At 38.5% G+C, this 24,649-nt stretch overlaps 1 protein-coding gene across 3 annotated transcripts in view; it reads left to right on the top strand.

Annotated features, from left to right (window-relative positions):
* Nucleotides 1–24,547, top strand: part of furinb (furin (paired basic amino acid cleaving enzyme) b) — a 77,869-nt gene extending 53,322 nt beyond the window's left edge. The window contains exons 8-16 of one of the 3 annotated variants that reach the window (XM_043227609.1): nucleotides 819–991; nucleotides 3,862–4,074; nucleotides 8,881–8,981; nucleotides 10,842–10,945; nucleotides 11,058–11,175; nucleotides 11,378–11,557; nucleotides 13,703–13,827; nucleotides 14,342–14,470; nucleotides 22,253–24,547. In XM_043227609.1, coding sequence (XP_043083544.1) covers nucleotides 819–991; nucleotides 3,862–4,074; nucleotides 8,881–8,981; nucleotides 10,842–10,945; nucleotides 11,058–11,175; nucleotides 11,378–11,557; nucleotides 13,703–13,827; nucleotides 14,342–14,470; nucleotides 22,253–22,281 — 1,172 coding nt within the window. In that variant the 3' untranslated portion in view covers nucleotides 22,282–24,547. Of the gene's footprint in view, nucleotides 1–818; nucleotides 992–3,861; nucleotides 4,075–8,880; nucleotides 8,982–10,841; nucleotides 10,946–11,057; nucleotides 11,176–11,377; nucleotides 11,558–13,702; nucleotides 13,828–14,341; nucleotides 14,471–17,806; nucleotides 19,662–22,252 lie in introns of those variants that run through there. The other 2 variants (XM_043227607.1, XM_043227608.1) reach the window with 2 other exon arrangements.
* Nucleotides 24,548–24,649: the final 102 nt, after the last annotated feature.

Genomic DNA, 24,649 nt, shown 5'->3' with positions numbered 1-24,649 from the left:
ATTATTATTAATCAAACAAACAGCCACAGAATCATTCTTATTAATTAGATTCTTTCTCCCAATCTTACACCGTGTTCTAGCTGGACATGACATAACACTGCGACAAGCAATTAACCTCAGGCCGAAGACGTCAGACTTTTGAAAATAACATTTGCATATAGCATGGTGACAAAACAAAATGAATGTAATCAAAAGGAAATATTTCCAGATTTAATTTAAACAAATTTGACCGTATAATTAATTACAAAAATGTATTTTATTTTGTTTTGGGTGTCCACCAGTGGTTCCTTTGCCATCAAGTCTCAATACCATAACCAATTTTATCCATTAAATCTTTGATAATCAAAATGGCACATTTAGTTTTTGGCGGGAAAGTAATTTAAACTTAAAAATGCTTGTAACCGCATCCTTACATTATTTAGCATGCACAGAATCATTACATATGCAAATTAGTCATCATCTCCACTCAGATTCAGCAGCTACAACGAGTTACACAAACCATGTTTCTGCAAAATGTTAATGACGTGAAAATGTAACGGGATTGGTTAAATGTTTGTCAGCAGTGGTGCTGACTGATGAATTTGCACACATTTGTCTTTAAGCATAATAAAACAACTCATTGGTCCAAATCCTTCTCCATATAGTTTTATATTTCAAATAAAATAGGTTCTGGATGGCTGTGCTTTTTCACTTTCACTGCCTGCCAAAAGAAAACTTTGTGCTGGAAACTCTCTTCCAAATGTCCATCATTTTCACAAAGCCAGTCTCTCTGGTATCTTCATTAACGCTCTTTCTTCCCACCTCTGTTCTGCATGCAGGTGTGCGGATGTTGGACGGAGAGGTAACAGATGTTGTGGAGGCTCAGTCTCTCAGCTTGAACTCCCAGCACATCCACATTTACAGCGCCAGCTGGGGCCCAGAGGATGATGGGAAGACCGTGGATGGCCCTGCCAAACTGGCCAAAGAAGCTTTCCTGCAGGGGGTTACTGAGGTCAGTACAGACTGGAAGAGGTCTCTAGGTCACAGTACTGTTGGTTGCTAGTAGGCGTTTCTGCCGCTGGACGTTCTAGCATTTTTAGTGGGTTGCGTAACTGACCACAGCTTCTGAAAATCTGATTACAAATCAGATGCATTTTCAGCCACGCTAAGATTTTCTAAAATGTGAAAATGCAGAACTGCATAATACATCACAAATGTTTATAATTTCTGAAATCCGTAAATTTTTTATATCCATGCAAATGTGCGAGTAATTTTGAGCATCTCCGGAGACTCCGGAGTAGCGTTTGTGCTCATTTGCATACATCAAACTTTTCTCAACTTTTTCCCGTCAAATCACTAGAACCGCCTACAAATCGCTCATGTTACTGAAACGCTCATTGAAAATGAATGACTTCCAGCCACAGTGTCTCCTCAAGTCAGTGTCAGCGCGAGTGCTCACGTCAGGTCATGCGAGCAGATTTTAGATCAGCTAAATGTGTCACAGCTGCCGTCATCTCCCATCAGCACCTCAGCTAGAGGAAGCAGGCTGGACAGGGTGAGCTGTAAGAAGATGTCATCGCCTGCGTTTACAGAGAGAGAGAAGTGAGAAAGATGTGCGCTTTGACAAACCCAGGATTACAGCAAATACTATATTTAGGGAGATTACTGTGATCTTGGAAGTAGATGAGCATTTGTTTTCTCTTCTTGTTTTTGATATGTTAATTCTGTCTTGTGTGGCACACATAACCTTATCCCTAGTGAGTCTATACCTTGATAGAGTTTCAGCATACACTTCGCACTATATGAATATGAAAATCAGTTTGTTTTCATCTGTGACTCAAAAACAAGGCTGTTGATTAAACCCTTTCTTTTAACAGTGACTTTTTCCGTTTTTCTAGCTTTTATGGTGTTTTCTAAGTCAAATATTACTGTTACTTTTGCTAATACACTACTGTTAAAAAGTTTGCAATTGGTAGGATTTTAAAAATATACTCGCCTCGCCTTGCTTTAATATCACCAATGCTGCATTTACTTTTATGAAAAATATAGTAAGAAATAGTAATAATAAAAATAGAAATAATATTAAATATTATTATATTACAATTTTATATATTCATTTGATAACAAATTTACAATAGGGTTCATTAGTTAACAACATTGGTTAACATAAACTAGGAGTGAACAGTATTTCATTTAAGCATGTACTAATATATTAATTAAATCTCAAGTTGTGTTTGTTAACGTTAATTAATGCACTGTTAGCTAACATGAGCTAACAACGAATGGCTGTATTTTTATTAACTAATGTTAACAAAAATGCATTAACACTGTAAAAAGTGCATTGTTTGTTCATGTTAGTTAAAAGCTAAATTTTCAGCATCATTATTCCAGTGTTCAGTGTCACTGACGTTTTTATTCCACTTTCATTTATAAACCTTGAGCTTGTACTTGTGGGAAGTATTTTAAACCACATGCTCACAGCATTTCTTCTCCCCAGACAGTTTCACAGCAACATTGAAAATTTGTTAAAAAAAAATCACCGCGCTTCTCCCCACACGAGTGTGTTAAAAACATTCCAGCAGCCATTTAGGATATCTTCAGTAAAATATCTTTATGGAATTAAAACCACCTGCTTTTACCTCTCACATAGAAATTATGAGGTTTGACACAGCCCAAAAAAAAAAAACATGATGTCTGACAGGCAAAGTGTCTGACCTTTTTAGGACGGCTGCCCACCACGAGTGCTTCTGTTTCATCCTGAACGTGTCCTTGGTAATCACAGACATGCTTTTGTCAGAGCGTCACAAAAAGATCTAATCTTTTGTCTCATCTGTGTGAATAATGGCACTTTGATACAGTCGTGCAGAACGAGCTTGACTGCTGTTAATTTTGGTGGGATTTGAAATTGATTTCTCCCTTTAGTAATTTACTCAAATTACGCATCGCATAAACATCTGCCTCAGCGGTGCAATTCCCGCACTTTACCACGTTCGTTTTTTATCCCCAATTTTATCATTCCTAGAATTGTGCCTCTAAATATTTTCGAACCAGATTGCAGCGTCTCAAACAAACAAACAAACCGTTTATGGTCACAATAATCCTGAATCAGTCAGCTGTGAATATTACCCATATGGACAGCGGAAGATAGAACAGAAACTTTAATCAAATTCTGCAGACTTGCTCGACTGCAGCGAGAGAGGAGGCTAATATATATGAGAGGGGAAAAAAGTGGCGCTTTGTCAGCTGTCTAGCCAGTATTACTAAGGCATTAAATACAGCAGATTTCAGAGGTCACAGTATTGGTTTTAAATTAATCATGACAGCCATAATTGGCTCGTTCAATTGGATTTTTGTGGCCTATTGTAATAGAGATGAGGCCTGTGCACGCAGACATTAATGGACACTACACAGATGTTTGATTCATAAATACATTTGTTTAACATAGCCAGGCGTTTCATTTGCATAAAGACTGTCAGCAGCGTATTCTGGCCAAGAATCGCCCACTTGTATTTAATTTTTTTAGGTTTCGATGCCACAGACCTCACAAATCCCATGATTAGTTCTACCTCAGAACTTTTGTATCAGCCCAACAACAGTTTGTTTCCAGAAGGGATAAACCTTTGCGTCAAGTCTCAAAAGGCCGGCCAATCAGATTGGAAGCAGGGATTTTTAATTAGCTCTTGCCAGTTTTGTAAACAGACTGTTGGATGTGACTATAAAGACTTTTAGATCTTTGTTGACACTATCGTTTAAATGTTTGGTGCCAATTCTATTTATTATATATAATTTTTTGGGGGGGTGAAAGAAAGGCTTCTTTCAAAAACATGGTAGTGGAAAGTATTTTAAAAGGATGATTGACCAGGTTTTATGCATCTGTTCTAGGGTCGAGGTGGCTTGGGCTCTATCTTTGTTTGGGCATCGGGTAACGGAGGGAGAGAGCGAGACAGCTGCAACTGTGACGGATACACCAACAGTATCTACACGCTCTCCATCAGCAGCACCACACAGTATGGAAATGTGCCGTGGTACAGCGAGGCCTGTTCCTCCACCCTCGCCACCACCTATAGCAGCGGAAACCTCAACGAGAAACAGATTGTACGTTCATATGTTCAAACAGACCTCCAAACACATTTAGCTTAGTCACATATGTTAGAGTTTATGATAATCTCATGCAGAGGCATTTATGTAAGCGTTTTCCTTTCATAAAGGAACGCACTGCATCTTCACACATACAATTTTTTTATTTTTGTTAGCAAAATAATCTTAAATTAAATGTTAATATTTATAAATATTATAACATTTAGAATAAAAATTAATAATTAATAATTTTTTTCAGATTTATATATAATATATTACATTAAAATTGAATAGGCTATTTTTCATATTGAAAGAAAATTATGCTTTTTTTAGTAAGAAACTTTCTATTTAGTATATAGTTTTGCCTGCACAAGATTAAATTGCCTATTGAAATAGAATATAATTATTACAGTTACTATTACAGTTTTCACTGTTTGTTTAAATAAATGCCGCCTTGTTATATATACACTATATTGCTAAAAGTACTCGCTCACCCATCCAAAAAATCGGAATCAAGTGTTTCAATCGCTTCCATGGCCACAGTTGTACTAAATCAAGCATCTAGGCATGCAGACTGTTTTTACAAACATTTGTGAAAGAATGGGTCGCTCTCAGGAGCTCAGAGAATTCCTGCGTGGAACTGTAATAGGATGTCACCTGTGCAACAAATCCAGTCGTGAAATTTCCTCGCTTCTAAATGTTCCACAGTCAACTGTCAGCTGTATTAAAAGAATGTGGAAGCGTTTAGGAAGTAACTCAGCCAAGAAGTGGTAGGCCACGTAAACTGACTGAGCAGGGTCAGCGGATGCTCAGGTGCATAGTGCGAAGAGGTCGGCAAATTTCTGCAGAGTCAATCGCTACAGACCTCCAAACTACATGTGGCCTTCAGATTAGCTCAAAAACAGTGTGCAGAAAGCTTCAAGGAAAGCTGCATACAAGCCATACATCACCAAGTGCAATTCAAAGCATTGAATATATATATATATATTCATATATAAACATTTTTCTTAAATATATATGCATGTTTGTGTGTGTGTGTGTGTGTGTGTGCTGTCAAATGATTATGTATATATATATATATATATATATATATATATATATATATATATATATACAAACGCATGTATATAAGAAAAAATTTGTTTATATATAAACTATGTATATATATATATATATATATATATATATATATAATAATTATTTAAATATATATACAATGTGTGTATATACATAATAAGTAAACAATGTTTATTTTGGATGCAATTAATTATTTGACAGCATTCGAACATGCTATGTTATTTGTTATTTTATTAATATTAAGTAATGTAAGACTTGTAAGACTTTTTTAATTTAACAGTTTTAATCATCAAAAATACAAGCCTTTAAAATAACTACACTTTTACTGAAAGTAACAAAAGTCTGAATGAATGTGAACTAACAGCGAACAGCTGTATTATTAACTAACAGTAAGACAGATTATTAAATACTGTAATAAATGTATTGTTCGTTCATGTCAGTTAGCATACTAATTAACGAAACCTTATCGTAAAGTGTTACCTTAATATTAAATAGCGTTACATTATTTTTATTCATTTCCATACAACAGAATCAGATATCATTTTCTGAAAAATAATTGTCAAAATAATGTATAATCCCACAAAGCTATTGTTATCTGAGCACGTGCGCAGAGCATAGCGTCACAAGAGGGTAGAGTCAGCTGTAGTAGAGCATGTTACAGCACAGTAGCTCTATTGCAAGCAGGAGCGAGTATACTACATAGACACCTCCTGTCACCAAGTTATTTGAGTGGACTCTGCTTTTTGAGCGTTGTTATTTGAGCAGTCTTTGAGCATGAGTGGTAGGCTACTATACGAGCAGAAGCACATTCACTGAATGGAATACTAAGCGAAGCGTCAAACTACACAATGACAGGGGCAGGGCGCACCATATTTATTATATTATATAGCCTATTTTCAGCTCATGTTTTCTCCCGATAAATTTGTGGCAGCTGGAATTTCGTTGCATCCCTAATATATATATACATATTCTCAACATTGACACAAATACCCACCACCTGCTTCTTTCAGCTCCCGCATGTCACACACACTAGCGCAACTTTAGTACAATATTAACCACTTTCTGAACTTTTTAAAATATACTTCACTAAATATTTACACACAATATATTATTTCAACTAAAGATATACTCAGCATGTTTTCTGAATTGTCAATTCCAGTTAACAGTTGTGCAGTAAAAGTGGAAAAATATTTTTTTGCAGCGCAGCCATTTTTCAGTTATCTATGCAAATGCTTACAAAAGCCTTCAGATGTGTTTATTATCAGGAACACATACGCACAGTTTGCTGAGACCGTGTCTCATTAAAGGCTCCAGAAATAGCATTCACATTTCAGCACCGCAGCGTTTACACGTTAACGGCACACTGACAGACCGTCATGCCCTCTCACAAACACTGGCATTCTCGGTTGTAAGCACAACTGTAAACGTCAGCGCAAACAACCCGTGCGTGCCAAATTTTCAGCTTGGTTTAAATGGTCACGTCACGACTGTACACAGGAAAAGCGAGTGATGGAGTGCCGCCCCGTTCAGCGTGCTGTGAAGATGAAGTGTCAGGCGGTGAAATGATTTCCACATCTGCCGCTGTGATTTCCTGTGGGCTATATGAAAAAGAGCTCTCTGAACGTCATGCCCTAAGGAGGCAAAAAAATCACTTTAGAGCAGCGTCTGAAAACTTCCCAATCACAGGTGCTGCTGCGGCATGCCGTACACATCTGCTTCTCTGCCCCGGCGTTTCCTCCGAGAGTGAAAATGAGAAAAAAAGTGTTTGAAAAAGCAAAAGAGAGAAGGAGCATTGAAATTAGACCGAGTGAAAGACAGCAAAAGACATAGAGGCAGCAATTTTGGAATACCAAACATGCTGCATTGCAGATTCGTTGGATCTTATTTGCAAGTTTCCCCCTCGTTTTCTGTTACATACTTTGGTTTTATCTGCATAAGCTGTATTTGAGTGTGCCTGAACAGGCTTTTTAATTAGGGCAAGCTAATTGGGCCAAAAGACGTCTATAAAAAGAAGATGCCCTTCACAAGTTCTAAAAGTCATTACTTTGGATCATCTTGATGAGCATCTGGGCTATTAGTTTGAACTGTGGCTGCGTTTCTAACAGAATTCAGAAGTCGTTTTAGAAAAATCTGTCATTTACGCACACTCATGTCATGTTGAAGAATTTCCTAGTCACTCTATTCTGTTTAATTAAAGTGAATGAGGACTGGGGCTGTGAAGCACCATAAAAGTGGTCTAACAGCTTATGTAATATTTAGACTACTGAAGTCTTATGATAGCAGTTGTGTAAGTCATATTCACTAAAACTGTTGACATCTGCGTTAGATCTCCTTGATGTTTTAATGTTTCATGAATATTTTGTTCACAGGATTTGGAATGCCACAGTTTAGTCACTGATCCAAAGATCTCATTCATTAATTTATGAATTATGAGCAATTTGCTTACTAAAAGTGGAATGATTTAGTTGGATCATGGATTCAATGATCCGCTTCAATGATTTGTCCACTGGAATTGGAATAATCAATTTCACACTACGATTCAATGACCTAAATCATTGATTCATGAATGATTGGAACGATCCAGTTGGGTCATTGATTCAAAGATCTGATTCATGAATTATTTATTTACTGGAATTGGAATGATTCATCATGATTGGTAATTGATTCATTAATGGTCTGTTCATTTGAATTTGAATGATCCAGTTGGGTCACTGATTCATAAAATCTAATTCTAGATTCATGAATGATTTGTTCACTGGAGTTGGAATGATAGTATTGAGACATTGATTCAAAGATCTGATTTGTTGATTCATGATTCATAAATTAATGGTCGACTGGATTTGGAATGATCCAGTCATTGTTTCATTAATCTAGTGTTTTAGATATGATCTATTATTATTATTATTTTATGTAGCTAGCAGAATATCTAGCTAGCTGCATATTCAACCTGATAACTCTTTTTGACCAGCTGAATTTAGTTCGCCCAATTTCATACTCAAATAAGGGGAAAATATGATTTCTTGTGCTTTGGGTAGTTATGCGAACTGCGGATCTCTGATACGCTCGTTCCTGTGAAAGTGGTTTCAGACTCTCCAGGCAAATCTATCTGCGCCAGCTCATTGAAGCTCATCCGAGGTGTTTCAGACGGCTTTAGAGTGTTTGTTTGCTTGATGTCAAGTCTGTCCCAGTATGTGCGACTGCGATAGCTCCCCCTCTCCCTCTTCGGAGACCCCCAGTTCCATTAAGATGACAAAGGTAGTAACAGATTCAATTTAAAAATGGACGCAATCTTGCCGTCAGCGGTGGGGTGGGATTTTGAGTATGTATGTGTCTGTATGTGTTTAAATCAGACTGAAGGGACAGAGACAAATAAAACAAACGAGAAAGTGTGTGTGTGCGTTTGGGTGTCTGGCAGCCGCTCACCTGTGTTCGCTCTGATGGTTCTGTGGCCTCAGGCTGGTCGTACTCTCATCCTGACCGTTGTCAATCACGCAGGCATGTCGCCGTGTCTCCCCCCCCAACCCTCATGTGTGGGGTGCCAACTTATTAAGTCTCCCAAGCTGTCACACATCTCATCACAGAAGCTGCAGTGAATGAGGTTTTTCCTCTCGGGCACACATTCTTGACAGGCGCCTCTGGCTGACGGACGCCCTCACATCTTATATATAGTCACTACCAAATGTCCTTCCGATGGCTGACCACTAACACACCTGACCTCTCCATATATTTGTTTTTTCATCTGCGCAGGTGACAACGGACCTGAGGAAGAAGTGTACGGACTCGCACACGGGCACCTCCGCCTCGGCTCCTCTGGCCGCGGGAATCATCGCTCTCGCTCTGGAGGCCAAGTGAGTGATGACAACAATGACACCTGTCTCTGCGGACAGACACGAGCGCACTCGCTCTACACACTCCTGTCCATCATTCCCTCTCATCGGTTATACTTCATTACCCCCCGTGCATCATCTTCAGCCCTCCGACACACTCTGACATCGCCTTGACACTGCTCATCTAAAAAAATGAAGGAGAGATGGAGAGAGATGTGTGATGACTGCCAGTCAACACTCCTTGTTTGGGGGGCGATTGACCCCGAGGCCCTTATACAACATCAAGTCATCATGCTCGATTAAAAGCTCCTGCACAGGATTGTATCCTGAGGTTATAGTAAGACATGGAAATCATGTCTCAAACAAGCATCAGTTTTTTGTGTGTGGCAGAGTCACAGGGCTAGTGGTTCACACACATTGCTTGTGTGAGTTCGGCCCCTGCTGTTCAGGGTTTTAAGCCCCGCTGGTGTCGGCTTTGATCGTGCTTGCCCCCACAATAAAAGAGACAAGGACGTTTTCAGGGGCATTTTTTATATAAGGAACCTCCATCTTTGTTCTCTTTCTGTCACAACTCTGTGCTTTTCATCGGTGGGAAGTCTTTGTGATGTCACGCTGTAGGTGACTTTTGAACGTCTGGGTTCAGAAAAAAAGACTCACTTTCCACTGAAATCTGAAATGTGGGCTTGTGCAGGAGCTGATGCTTGGACATGGAATCTATAAAACTCAGAACTACACACACACACATACACACACACACACACACACACACACACACACATATATATATATATATATATATATATATATATATATATATATATATATATATATATTCAGGTCGCAAAGTGAAAGTGCTTCTATTGTAATTTTTTGATTACAATAGGAGTGATGTAGTGCTGTTTTGCATAAGTGTAGCCATACTGTTGTTGTTACGAAATCTTTAATTGGTGAGGACATTATTCCTCCCCCTGTCCATGAATAGATTCCTGGTGTGAGTCCAGCCTGTTTAAAGGATCTGGCATGTTTTCCAGCCCTGGCACCTCATCTATATAAAAGGATATCTGTTCGATATCTGTGCAAGTCTTGCCATGTACAACATGAGAATTTCAGCAGTCTTATATCTATTAATCACTGAATGTAAATCGCTACATCTGCGCCTTGGCTTTAGGTTCATAAATCGTGCATGGGGCATTATGAATATACCCACTAAGTCATTTATTGTGAGGTCAAAAATATTGAAAGCTTATGAATTGGATCCCCTTCTTCATAAATCACCCTGAAAAATATCTGGATGCCAGAGCAGGGTGTTTGTCATACTGTTCTACGGCGTATCTTTACGCTAAATCCATTTCATTTGGGTGGAAATGGGTTGTCATGCAGGTATTTTCAGCAGTGTTTTATGTCCAATCTCAGACGTGGCTTGCCCTGAAATACCCTGTTGAGAAATAACAGTGATTTTCAACCTTGGCCGTGGGGGCCACGAGTCCCAAAGCCGCTTGTTTCCGCCACAAAGAGCAACAGCTGACAGAACTAATAAGCTTGAGTCGTGAACCAAGGAAATACAGTTATAAATTAAATCTGATATTACTGCGTTTTCGGGGAATACAATTTTGGGTTTTCATTTAGGGAAAAAAAAAAAAGCTTCATCGGCTGTGTAATTACAACATGATGCATGGCCCCCAGGACCGAATATTTCCATTTGCAATTTTCTGTGACTCGAGTGAAAGAAAAGCTTTAATTATGTGTCTTTCAAAAAGACATCCTGTCACATCCAAGAGGATAATTATGTGCAAATTATCTATGTGAATATGAAAATAAATCTGTGGCCCTGTTGCAATGTAATACTCGTATCACTTTTAATTTTTTTTATGCGACATCCAGCATGAACCTGACCTGGAGAGACATGCAGCATCTCGTTGTACGAACCTCACGTCCCGCCCTCCTTATAACCAACGACTGGAGGACCAATGGCGTGGGGCGATTAGGTAAGTCACGGTTCTCGTAACGAATCAGAGATCTATGTTTATTCAGTAGACGTGTCTGACCTTGTTACTTTTTCCATCTGTCTCTCTCTCTCTCTGTCTCTCTATGTGGCAGTGAGCCACTCTTATGGCTACGGTCTGCTTGATGCTAGTGCCATGGTCGCTTTGGCCCAGAACTGGAGCAGCGTGGGGCCGCAGCACAAATGTGTCATTAATATGCTGGCCGAGCCCAGGTAAGGACGGTCAAACACCTCATGCAGCACAGGCAGTCCATCAGCACACCAGGTAATGCCAGCTAATTCCTGCTACCTGGGGACCCAGAGGTCACCATTTAAGGACAGGCAAAGTAGATACATGAAGCTGACAGCAAAATTACATTTCATCATATAATTGCTTGTCAGAGTTGGGTGTAATTTCAATTTTTTTGTGTTGTAGGGACGTAAGAAACCACCTGATCTTCAGCAGAAGTGTAGAGGCCTGCTCTGGGCAGCTGGATTTTGTGAGCTCTCTGGAGCATGTGCAGGCCAGACTCACCCTCACCTATAACCACAGAGGAAACCTGGCTGTCCACCTCATTAGCCCGCTGGGAACTCGCTCCACGCTGCTGGCTCCACGGTAAACATTTAACAAAAATACATTGGCAATACATTTGCATAACATTTGTATTTTCCGGCCTTTGAGGACCCATGAGATTTGATGCAAGATTTTTTATTTATTTTTTTTGGTTAGTGATGATTGAGTTTCATTAATCACTCGCATTCATCTGCCATCAGTGGTTAAATCCAAATGTTACGAAGCGACTAGAATACTTTTTGCGTGCAAAGAAAATTAAAATAATGACATTCAATATTTTGTCTCCTCTGTGTCTCTCCACAATCACTGTAAGCGCCATTTTTTGAGTATATCTACTAAACGCACTGTGCACCACAGAATGAGCTGTTTTTGTTCAAATCAAAATATAAATACTCTTAGAAGACGCAGAGCGTATGTAGTTTGCATCCTGTGCATATTCTCCGAAATGACACTATGATTGACTAGACAAATTACGCGGACGAACAAAGCAGTTGTGGAACAACATAGGGGTAAGAAATGAATGACAAAATTTAGATTTTGGGGTGGAGTATCCCTTTAAGCTATTACCTAAATAAATTGCAAAAAGACACACTATGCACAGAATGGTCCTGAGAGCGGTGCACGTGTTCGCGGCGCCATTTCCAGGACGGTTAAACGCATTCAAATGATTCATCGCGCCAAATGTGAACCACTGAAACTGAAATGGTGGTGAGAATTTGAGATTGCTTAGTGCTGTTATAAAATTTGTAATTATATAAATTATATAGTTTGATGCACTACATGTCTGCTACATGTCTACTGTTTTTAGTTTTAATTCACTGTTAGTACTTACTGCACTGTACTCGGTTTGAGCCACTTTAATTTGCATTTGGAAAAGCAACATTCGTTATTATATACTTTACTATAATATATTATAGTACTTTATTATAATTTATAAAACGGTTAGTTCCATTACTGGATTCTGATTGGTCAGCAGCTGTGTTTTATTCATGATACAGCACAGCTATGACCGCTTCACCCATCGGTTCTGTGTATCACTGAGCAACGCCATTAGCAACCAACCATAGCAACATAAACAATCAAGAAAACAGCATTAAAACGGTTCCATGCATCATGAATGTCTGCAAATTAGATATCTGTTAAAGATGCGTCTTTCATTTTTAATTTTGAGACCAGGCCCTTCCCTGTCTAATAAACGCTTCTCATGCGGAGAGATGTTGATATGTGTGCATCTCTGTGAAAGCCTGCAGTTTCTGACTTGAGATGAACTATTACAGTATCTATTAGTGTTTGTTTCAGGTATGATTTTATAGGTCCATCGGTTTACATTGTAACAACCCTTGCAATCTTACATCGTGAATCAGTCTGTTTTAAAACTAATAAATATATATATATATATATATATATATATATATATATATATCATATATGGTGTTCAAAAAAAATGAAGCAGCAGATGATAAAGCTATTCTGTGCTATTGTTTTTATTTAAGCTCCATTAGATGAGAGTCGTGTTCGGAACATTCTCTTGTCGTCTGTTGCTGTCAGGGACTCATTTTTAGCGGAAGGACTGCATTTAATGAACTTTTTTAGTTTTAATATCTTGAATTGTGTGGTAACCGCTTCGGGTCGTGCCTAACAGCACCCTTCAGTTGTGATTTATTCATGATACAGCACAGCCTCTCGTACCTTATTGCTTACATGTTATATTGTCATCATGATCGTTAATATGTGTTAAATTGTGTTGTTAAATGCTGCTTTTTGTTTATTACAGGACAATAGTATTTATTATTACAATATAAGAGATATCCTTTAATGTGCTAAAATATATGTACTGGGGGCGTGGTCAGATATTACATCTATTTATGTCTCATGCCTGAATATACATTTTAAAATTCCTCTGATTCTGGTACAACGCTGAATTTTTGACAGAAACCTTTTGTAAGTTCAGAATTGTCTTTACTGCATTAAAAAAACTGACCTTTGAGCAAAGGTGTTCACAGAAAACGCATCTGATGCCCAAGAAAACAGATTTGTTAACTTGTCTGGCAATATACAAACAACTCACCCCATTATCTAGACGAAATGTAATTATTTGGATTGTAAATGCAAACACAAGTCATTGACACATTCAGTCTCATTTGAGCTTTACACATCTTTTTGTGTATCTCTTTCTCTCGTGTTCAGGCCTCAGGATAACTCAGCCGAAGGCTTCAACGACTGGGCATTCATGACCACTCACTCCTGGGACGAGGACCCTCGTGGAGAATGGACGCTAGAGATCGAGAATGTGGCTGGACTAAATGATTACGGTACTATATTCGCCTTTTTCACAATCAGTGTTTTGTCTAGGTTTTTAGTACAAACGTCTAAGCATCCTCTAAAACAAGATACATTTACTTTCAAAAAGGAAAATTGCTGAGAAGAAGATAAAAGTCATTTCAGAGAATAAATCTTGAGTCAAGTTAATTTTTCTTACCCCACTGGCAAATTGTTTTTTTAGTTTTTTTTTCTTGTTTTGAGAATAAATCTCTCTCAATTTAGTTTGATTTATGCTTGAAACAAAAAAAATAAACAATTTGCCAGTGCGATTAGCAAACTTAATTGAATATATTTTCTTTGAAAACAAGTCTAAGTATCTTACATAAATTGCTTTTCAAGTGTATTTATCTTGTTTTAAGGATGTTTAGATACTGTGACTCCAAAAAAAAACTGAAAAGATGAAAAATACGGATTAAGAAAATTATTTCTTATGCCGTGTGTGACTTCATTTGCGCTTTTGTTGATGATCAAAGCATCTTTAAAGTTCAGGTATCATTTCCACAGGTGTTCTTTCTCAGTTCACCCTCATCTTGTACGGCACCGGCTCCAGTGCCACAGATCCATCCATTTCTGATTACACCCGGCCCTCCAACAACAGCTGCAAAACTTTTGACACCCAACAGATCTGCATCGGTGAGACACACCACGAAAGTGCATCCCAAAAAAACCCACACACAACAGACAAAACTTATATAGATGGTGACATTCATGACCGGGAGGAAATATTTACACACTCAGCAAAAGTTTTCATATGTCTCACTATGACTGCTGTTGTGCTTATGAATATTAATATATGTTTATGAGTATAAATATTGCAAAACACTGGAGAGTGATGCCAGAGAGGTTTAAATTAGCTAATCTGTGCATTATTAAAGAAGTGGAAAAGTTTTGAAAATCCTCAGCCTCTTCTTGATGTGAGGTCGTACTTTCCCAACCTTCAGAGGGCAGTAAATTGAATTTGTTAATCAAATGCTTATGTTTATTATTCAAAGTTGCCTTAGAGCTTTGATGATGGATTTCTCCATCATGGCCCCATACTGTGGCTGCGGTCAAGGACAAACTTTGATAAAAAAAAAAAAAGTTTTTTCACTCATTTCTCATAAGATGTTCTTGCAATGATACTCCAGGTAGTACTGAATTTAACTAGGTGAATAATTTGTCCCATTTGGACCAAAAATGAGAGCACAACATGAAATGACCTTATTACCTATAATAAAAGTACCTGGAGTTATTCCAGAAAAATTCTCCAGGCAATTATGCAAATGCAAACGTGAATGCTTAGCTCATGTATTGAAAGTGTGCAGACTGCAGCGCATACTTAATGTGTGTTCTTGAGTTTTTAAGGTTGCCGAATAAATATCTTCAAATGTGTGCACCTTTGTTTTTGACAGTGTACCTAGTTATAAAGATGCTGACAGTTTAACTACCCTTAAATTCTACAATGACAGCAGTTTAGCAGGCAGGTTTTTCTCATTTGCATGTTATGTTTTAGAAAACTAATGTGCTAACATTTTCCAGTAGGGTCAACACACGACCTATATATATATATATATATATATATATATATATATATATATATATGGGTCAAAGACATTAAGATGTCTGCATCAAAAGAAGTTCACAAAAGTGATTTTATGTCCATAGAAAACACATTATTTGTGAGTAAGGTGTCTACTTTTAAGGTTTCAAATAAATTATTGGAGAATAAAATGTCAAAATCTGGTTGAAATAATGTTACATTGTCATTCGATGTAACAATATTTATGTAAAAATTCTAACAACATGCTTATTCTGACTTGTGTATAGTAAAATATATAAAAGATTAAAGAAGGATATTACATTTTATTATCTTTTAAATTAAAAAAATACAGGATAGTGGGGAAAAAAATTACAACCAATTAGTATTTGGGGTGAACGTAATTCATTCTAAATGTGTCATAAATTGATTTTTGTTGTAAATATGCATATTATACTGGTCTTTTTCATCTTTATATTTGTCTGTATATATGTGTGTCTGCTCTTAATTGCTAAAACAAAAAATGTAGATTATATTTTTCTGATGTTAATCAGGATTAATCCCACAACAAGTTTTTAAATATAGGAAATATGCAGAATTTGAGTACATTAGCAATTTAATATGAAATGATATAGGCAGCGTGAACTGCATGTATTTGTGCTTGCAGTTGAAGAGCACCCGCTACAAGCCCAGCGTAATGGCTGCTGAAGCTGCTCGTCGTCTGTACCGTTTCTGCACTCGTTTGATTAGCACCTGTCACTGAGGCGAAGCGTAGCGCATGTCTAAGTCTCCTGTTTCATGTAACAAAGGCATTCTGCGTGTAAATAAAAGCAAATCTTGTCAAGAAAAAAAAAGGGAAAAGCAGCTGTTGTGAGTTGGGTGTCCAACCCTAGCTGCGCCCCTGCGTTAACTGTTGAATATTTTAAATGCTGTTAAATTGGAAAAATAAATGCATTCATTTTGATGGCACTTATTTTTCCAATTTAAAAACCTAAATATATATACACGGTAAGAATATGAAAATCGAAATTAGGTTTTTTATTTAGAATAAATAGCAAAAATCTAGCCTTTTATTGGAGAATAAGAATTTAAAATGAGTGTAAATATCATTATGAAATAAATGGTTTTCTCTAATACTCATTGGACACAATTGATTACTTTTTGAAACCTCCCTTTGTCCAGAATATTTCTCCTATAATGGCTGCGGTTAGAGAACACCTGACAAGAGATCAGAGACCATTCCTTCACCCAGAATCACTCCAGACCCTTTATATTCCCAGGTCCATGTCGGTGCTTTTGCTCTTCAGTTCACCTCAATCATTTTCTACAGAAGCTTGGTTTTGCGCTCAGTGACCCATTTTTGTGTTGTTTTTAAGGTTTGTTTTTGGATTACTATCCAGTAGGAAGATCCAAATATGACCCATTATAAGACTTCTAACAGAGTCCGTCACCTTTTGATATTTTTATCTGGTATTTGATAGAATCTATGATGCCCCGTGTCTAAACAAGATGTCCAGGACCTCCAGCAGAAAAATAAAGCAGTATACCTCATTGTATACATGATGTTCACCAAACCTATCTTGAGCGTTCCTGTCATGTCTGACGACACGTATGCTGGGGATTGTTTTTGGATGACGGCATTTTCTTACATTTTTTAATCTTTGATTTTATGTTTTTGTTTAAACCCTCCCAAACAACATGTAGGAGCTGCTGTTGGGGTTTGTTTGTTTTTTTTGTGGTCAGAATGTTCTGCAATTCTCCAGCTGTGGTCCTTGGAGGGTCTTTGGTCACTCACACTCTCTTGTCCATTAGGACGATATAGACACATATCCTCTTCCAGACAGATTTGTAATATTTTCTGTTGATTAGGAATTCTTCATTATTGCCCTGATGCTGGAAATGGGAATTTTATTTTACTCAAGAATTTCTTGGGATACCAATAATTGTGTTCAAACGTTTATTTGAGAAAAACATTTATTTTATAATGATTTTGCTTAATTTTGAACTGCATTAGTTTAATGAAAGATTAGATCAAAGGAAAGATCAAAAGCATTAATAATGCCGGTTTTTCCACAACCTTCTATTCTCTTTATATATATATATATATATATATATATATATATATATATATATATTGTTTAATATATATTATTTGTCTCCTGGCATGAATATAGCTGTGATTAGTTAAATTATAAATAAAAGTTTATTCCCTATTTCATAAATTAATGTAACAAATGTGAAGTGTTGCCAAAAATATTTTTTCATATTCACTTTCATCTCAACAACCTTTGAAAAATAGCAGGAAAAAAAATATTAACCAATAATAACCTAGCTCCATCTGTTTCTCTCAGAATTGTCAAATTATGAAAGTTAAATGCGTTTCAGATGCCATTTCATGTTCGTTAAAGATTCATAACATCTCCAATAAAGCGTTCTTATTATCTGTTTTCCAGAATGCAGCACAGGTTTCTCGCTTTTCTTGCAAGGCTGTGTGAAGTCCTGCCCTCCCGGCTTCAGCTCTGGGCTGCAGGTGCTCAACTTGTCTTTGGACAACTGGGTGGAGCACTCTACCGTACAAGCGTGCCTGCCCTGCCACCCGTCCTGCCTGACGTGCTTCGGGTCCGGGGAGAACGAATGTCTGTCCTGTCCCTCTCACAGTCACTTAGCGGTCACTTCTTGTTTGCACCAGAACCAGAGAAAATCGCCCAGCGTTCCCGTGCTCCAGCACGAGGCGGATCCGAACTCGGATAAATCTTTGCACGAGGCCGGATTATCCTCGAGACTGCCGGCGCTGGTGGCGGTGCTCAGTTGTGCCTTCATCCTGGCCACTTTTGCAGCCGTTTTTGTGCTGCTTCAACTGCACTCTGGAGCAGCTAGTGCCCCGTTCTGCCGGAGGAAGAAACTGCCGGTGATGGACACGGGCGGAGGGGGGATACGAGTGGGCTTCGGGTTCGGACTCGGCCGGGGGAAAGTGTCGTACCGGGGGATCCCCACTGTGTGGGGGGACGAGGACGCGGCGGGAGGGATGAACTCTGAGTCAGACAGCGAAGAGCTGGAGTATCACAGCGAAAAGACCGCTTTTATACGGACTCAGAGCGCTCTTTAGCGCCCCACATAGGTGTTTTTTTTTTTTTTTTTTTTTACATCTGTCTTCCTTGTACTGGGATACAGAATTAGTCTGCACTACTCAGACTTAAGGCCCTAATATACTTCAAACGAATTAGAAGAACGAACTGAAATAACGTAATTACGAACAAAACCAGGCCAAAACGAACTTTGAATTGGCTCACCAAAGCAAACTTTTTGAGGAGTTTGTTTGGACTCCTAAACACCATCAAGCTACCATTGGTCTGAGGCAGTTACGCAATCAGTGAATGTGTTCTGAAACTCCACCTTCTTTGACACATTGTTTTTCCACCGTTTCATTTCTTATTTAGGCGAGGGAGAAACATCTCCAAGTCACTTCATACATAGCTGAGCTGCCACAGATATATCCGCACCTGTACAATCGCAGGGACTTTAAACATTCAGCAAAAACAATTAATCCCTACAAAGAAATGACAACAAACCTTGTCAGTGACCCGGAGTTATGCAAATTGATGTAGAGAAACATCAGGTGCAGGTTTTACAAAGTCAGGAAAAGAATGAAAGGAAAGGTAGCAAGTAAATAAATTTCACACCATACTTCTGCTGCTGTTCTTCTTCTTTAAAGCGAAAAGGTATACAATAAATTAAAAAAAGTTTTTATCAAACTTCTAGGCTGCGTGCGAGCGCCACGAGTCATGTTTACATTAATCTAAACCTCCACCTCCAGCAGAGCGAGAGTGGTTGAATGTTCGGAAACAGTATACCGTCACTCAGCCTTTTCAAACTTCTTTTGCCCTCGAATGAAGAACGAAAAAACTTTGTTTGAAGTATATTTGGGCCTTTATAGATCTACTACGAAGTGTATGTGTGTGTGTGTGTGTGTGTGTGTGTAAGAGAGAGAGAATACTATAATAGTGCAGTTGCAGTTTGACGAGTTTGACTCGAATGCGATTAAACCCAGGACATCTCCTCGGCGCTGAATGATTCCCTTTATTTTCACTTTTATTTGTCTTAGTGGTCTAGCTCTAATGCCCTGAGATTTGAACCACTAAACAGGATCAATATCATCTCTGTGGGTGTGTGTGTGTGTGTGTGTGTGTGGTTTGTGGCTGAGTGCGTGAAGGCTTTGAGTAACTTTGAGTGACTTTGTAACACAACAAAAGGGCTGTAATTTGTTCCAGTCAACTTTTATTAAAAGTTCGGACTGTTTTATGCACAAAACTTCTTGCACTTCTCTAACTTCCATTGCCGTTGCATCACTCATCATTTGTGCGATAAGTCCTTGCACCCTGACAATAAAGCCTGCGTTCTGCTTTCTTTGCCAGTCAAAGGCAGCTCCGGGACATTCTCACTGATTCGATCAGGGATGATTTAACTGTGCATAATTTCTGTTGCAACAGCGATGTAGCAACAGCATCAGCAAAGTGAACCATAACAGCATGGAATTAGATAACACGCAAACCTCTGCCTGCTAAGAGCCTCCGGCACGGATTCAGAACAGTGGGAATCACAGACAAACAAGAGATCGAAATCCTGAACTGAAACACAGCTCGATATACAGAGATCTTATCTGTCGGTCAAGCAAAACACAGTACCGTCTTAGATTGGTTTAAAAGACTTCTGGATGGGAAATACCTTCATAGACATAACATTTATTTTTATGTCATAAAAATATCTTTTGACTACATCATTTAGGTCTGTTTCGTCTCTCCTCTGTCTCTAAGCTAATTAGCACGTACCTTAACAAATGGCTCCGAGAACTTCCATTATGGGTTTTCAATAGTAGTGTTTGAACAAAAAGAAAACTTTGTCCCAGAGGTTGTTTTATTGATTTTTACATCGGAGTTTGACTTCAAGACTTGTCTGTGCTAACACAAAAGAGGCCTCTAGAGGAAATGTGTCATATATTTCCCAAAAGGTCAGCGTCAGCTCTGAGACATGAATTCAACTGCTATTTGTGGAGCTCTGGTTGGGCCGTTTTTTTATAATCATGTGACATTTGAGTGGTACAAAGACACAATGGCACTGTAAAGCATACAGTTCAGTGGATCCAAAAAGCTAGTGTACTGGCTGCATAGGTTGCTACCTTCTAAGGCAGCATGCTGGCGAAAAGCGGAGCTCATAAATTACAGATTTGGAGAGCCCTTCATAGTTAGCCACAAAGGCAACTCAACTCTTAAATAATTAATCCAAATAGAATTGACTCTGGAATGCAGCTAAGCTAATGACGCAATACTGTAATAAGAATAAAAATACACACCCAAAAAAAACAGGTTTATTTTTTTTTTTTATCCATTTATTTTCCATAGTTAGAATCAGTGATTTAATATAATTACGTAAATATTTTATTTCAATCGAATAAATGCTGTACGCTTAACTATCAGTATTTTTCATAATTTCAGAGTATTACTGTTTTCAAAAATCAGTTCGCTCTTATATTAAACTACTTTATTGAAGTACTTTATCTAAATACTATATTGAACTATTCATTCATTACATTTAATTATCCATACTAAATAAATAGTTCGGCATAATTAGATGTTTAATTATATTTATCATCCATACTTACAGGAATTTAATGAAATGTCAGTATATCTTCCGTATTACCAAAGGTGTCATCACTTTGTGCCCGAACCACTACAGAATCAATCTGCCATGGATGAACGTTTCCGCTAAGCTTGTCACAATGCATTTTGGGATTAGCTTTTACATGCTGAACGCTGGCTTAGAGTGATGTATCTTAGAGGGCAGCATGGTGTTGCCACCAATCTTTTGTATCACGGAAAAATATCCACGACGCCTTAAAATGTGTTCTCGTTAGATGTATGCCATTCGCAGCTATATCAGCATTTGGAAAAAACACAAAAAGCGTGACTCATTAAAACACATCTTTCAGCACTGCGTTAAAGCATTTAACAGTTTTGCGTCTGCTGTCAATACCGCAGTCATTAAATTAATTACAAACATCTGTTGCATTTGTGTTTATTTAATGATACTTAAAAGTACTTGAATATCTGTTGAAACGTTTGTTTGTTTTTTATTGACGCCATAATTCGCATGGAGAAACGCACCGCCGGTCTAAATTAATAACGCACGCGTTGTGCGCTGCGCTACATGAGGCGTGCAGTGGGCGATCATTAATATTTCATGCGCGCTTCATAGGACGGCCTAAACTTTCCATGTTTCCATGACGGCAGAGGAAAACTTACACGCACTGTTTTTCGTTCCAGATCCCAGAAGAGGGAGGAGAGAACTAGTTTATGGAAATGGCACATTTAAAATGCTTTCCATAATTAGTTCAGCTGGGAGGAACGGGATCTCATATTCAGTGCTGGAAGCTTTTGCCTACTTGGCATTATAAGTGAGACTGAGGCTGCTACATACATACTAATTGAGCAACGAGACCGAAATATGGACGTCCAGCTACTGGCGAGAGCAATGTCGTGTTGTTCCTCATCTTCGGTGCTCTTCTAAGGGAATATTGGAAATATATTTCCCTCACTCCCATTGATTTGCCATGCGACTGCCAATGTAACAGGCTCGTGTTTGACTAATAGTATAAGAATCGGTGCTGCCGTCAGTTCGCACTGTTGTATTTTTACTTCAAGCACTGCTGAGCGCACCTTATTATCCTTCTTAGATGTTCCACAATCGTTTAATAGGTTTTATCAGACCCGTTAATGGAGAGGAGCGGATCTTCAGTTCCTGCGAGACGAGGCGCTATTTCTGTTCTTTTGAAATGATTCTATTAGGGTGAGTTTAGTGCGATGTAATGTGTTTGTCATGTTTTTTTTGTTTGTTTTTTTTTTCAGGAAAGGTTCAACGTGCTCTTTGGAGGTAGAAAAGTAAAAGTTGCTGACATTCAGAACGAGTAGGTGGTGCCAGATTGTTTGAACTGAAGCTCTTGCATCCGAAGCGAAGTACAAGGAATTTCAGAGACGGTGCGAGGATGTTTATTCAACACTTCAATGAGCATATCAGATGAGTTGCCATTGAGCTTGGCTTAATTTTGCAATAAGCATATCGTTTATTCACTCACAAATATGCTTTGATCTCATTTCAGTGAAAAGTCTGTTCCAAACCGGGTTTTAAAAACCTTGCACAAAAGATGGTGTGCACAATGTTCTTGCTTCTCCTTTCTATAGAATGAATATAAGAGCTGTCAAGCTCCAAAAATAAAGTGTTATAAAACTGCTTCATGTGCTGTGTTCTGAAGCCATATGACATACATAGGTAAGGGACAAAGGGGAATTTCAAAGTCGTTCGCACCGAAGATGACGAATACCCCCTTGGGGTTGTTCAGCCGAAAATTACATTTCTGTCATTAATTTCTCGCTACAATAACTATAAATCAGTTGACACCAATGAATGGGAGCTGTTATTCTATAAGTTATTCTGTTATTAATTACTCTCATGTCGTTTTAAACCTTTGTTCATCTTCGAAGTACAAGTTAAGATATTTTTGATGAAATGTGCCAGCTTTTTGACCCTCCCATAGACTGCAACGATGGGATATTATTAAAATAGTCCATGGGACAAACGTTATTTTATGAAGCTACACTAGTATTTTTAGTGCATGAAGGAAAAAAATAGCGACTGACCAATTCAAACTCTTCCATGTCAGTCTTCGATGTGCGTTCAAACACTGCCATGATGCATACATGTGCTTCCGACATTCATCTGTGTGTTCTGTTCCAAATAAGTAAAGCTGAAAACTCTTCCTCTCTGTCGAAGTCTTCGTACATGTCTATGAAGACGTACAGCGTTAATATTCCTCTGCACGGTGCATCTGGCTTCATCAGAGCGCTCAGCAGCACCACACCGATACGAAGACTGACATGCAAAAGGTAGAAATTGTTCAATAAAGTCATTATTTGTTTGTGTTTTCTTTGTGCATAAAAAAGATCCTCGTAGCTTTATTAAACTGCTACCCTTCTGGGCCTGTCAGTTGCATTGCCGTCTACGCAGGGTCAGTAAGCTCTCGGATTCCTAAGATGGGTTTGAAACCACATGATGGTGAGTAATAATGACAATTGCACTTTATTATATTTGTGTTAAACAGTTGCCATTCATTGGTGTCGATTGCTACATAGTTGTTGGTGTGAATGAACCTCAAGGCCTATTTACACCAGTGACAGTAACTGTGACTACGAAGTGTCAACGTTCATCGAGAATAGGGAGTCCACACAACATCTTTAACAGAAACGTATCATTGGAATCAATTTATGAATAGTTTTTTTCCCCAGCTTTTGAATAACAAAAACATCGACAGCCAATCAGAAGCCCCCAGTTTTGAAGAGCTCAAGCATTTAGAGTGGGACATGCCAAAACTGCAGTGTCCGTAGCATGCTTGGTGTGAATAACCTTTAGTCTCAGTCACAGAAAATCTCTCGAAAATCATGTTTGTTTGAGACTTGCAAGAACCAATCGCTGACGTCGAACATCTTGGTGTCATTTTTGAATATGCAAAAAATCAGAGGACAATTTATAGCGTTTCACATTGTCGGAGAATGCTTCAGAATACAGCATATGACTAATATGAACTACTTATTAGAGCTTTTTGCTTATTTTCAAAATTTGACAGCCCATAGACATTGCACGGGAATAGTGCAGCTAGGACAATCTTCAGAGCTTCTCATTTTACGCTCCCCAGTCAAAGAAAGCCGCACGGCTTTTGATCAACATAAGGGCGAGTATAAATGACAGCATTTTCATTCCTGTCTCAACTAATCCCTCAAAAACGTCTCCATCTCTATCAGCGCCTCTGTCGTCTTATTAAAGTCCTCAGCGGCGAGATTGAGTTTTATTGCCGTCTCAGCCCTCAGACTTATTAAGAAGAATGGCCTCTTTCTCAAACGCCTGGGCTCAGGGAGCAAGCCGCCCTTTTGCACACAAACCCGTCTGCTGCGGAGAAAACCGAATCTGGTCTCAGTTGAGCGTGAAAGGGCATCGAAAAAAATAACCATACAAAAAAAAAAAAAAAAAAAAGGCCAGTCTGACTTCAGCAGACCTGTCAGGACAGAAGTATTTCCAGTTCTTTCCAAAGGCTGTCTGGTAAATCGGTATTCGCTATCCCGGCTCTCACAGAGAATGTTTAGATATAAAAAGCATCTCTTGTGAGCATTTGTTAACCGAACTCAACATTTCACACCTCGCGCTTGAGCAACGTTAAACGCAGACAACTCCCTACTGCCCCCTGTCTGCGCTTC

Source organism: Puntigrus tetrazona, chromosome 25, assembly GCF_018831695.1.
Source record: "Puntigrus tetrazona isolate hp1 chromosome 25, ASM1883169v1, whole genome shotgun sequence".
NCBI classification, from domain to species: domain Eukaryota; kingdom Metazoa; phylum Chordata; class Actinopteri; order Cypriniformes; family Cyprinidae; genus Puntigrus; species Puntigrus tetrazona.
The sequence above is the reverse complement of the archived record's forward strand: the minus strand, read 5'-3'. Positions and strand labels throughout refer to the sequence as shown.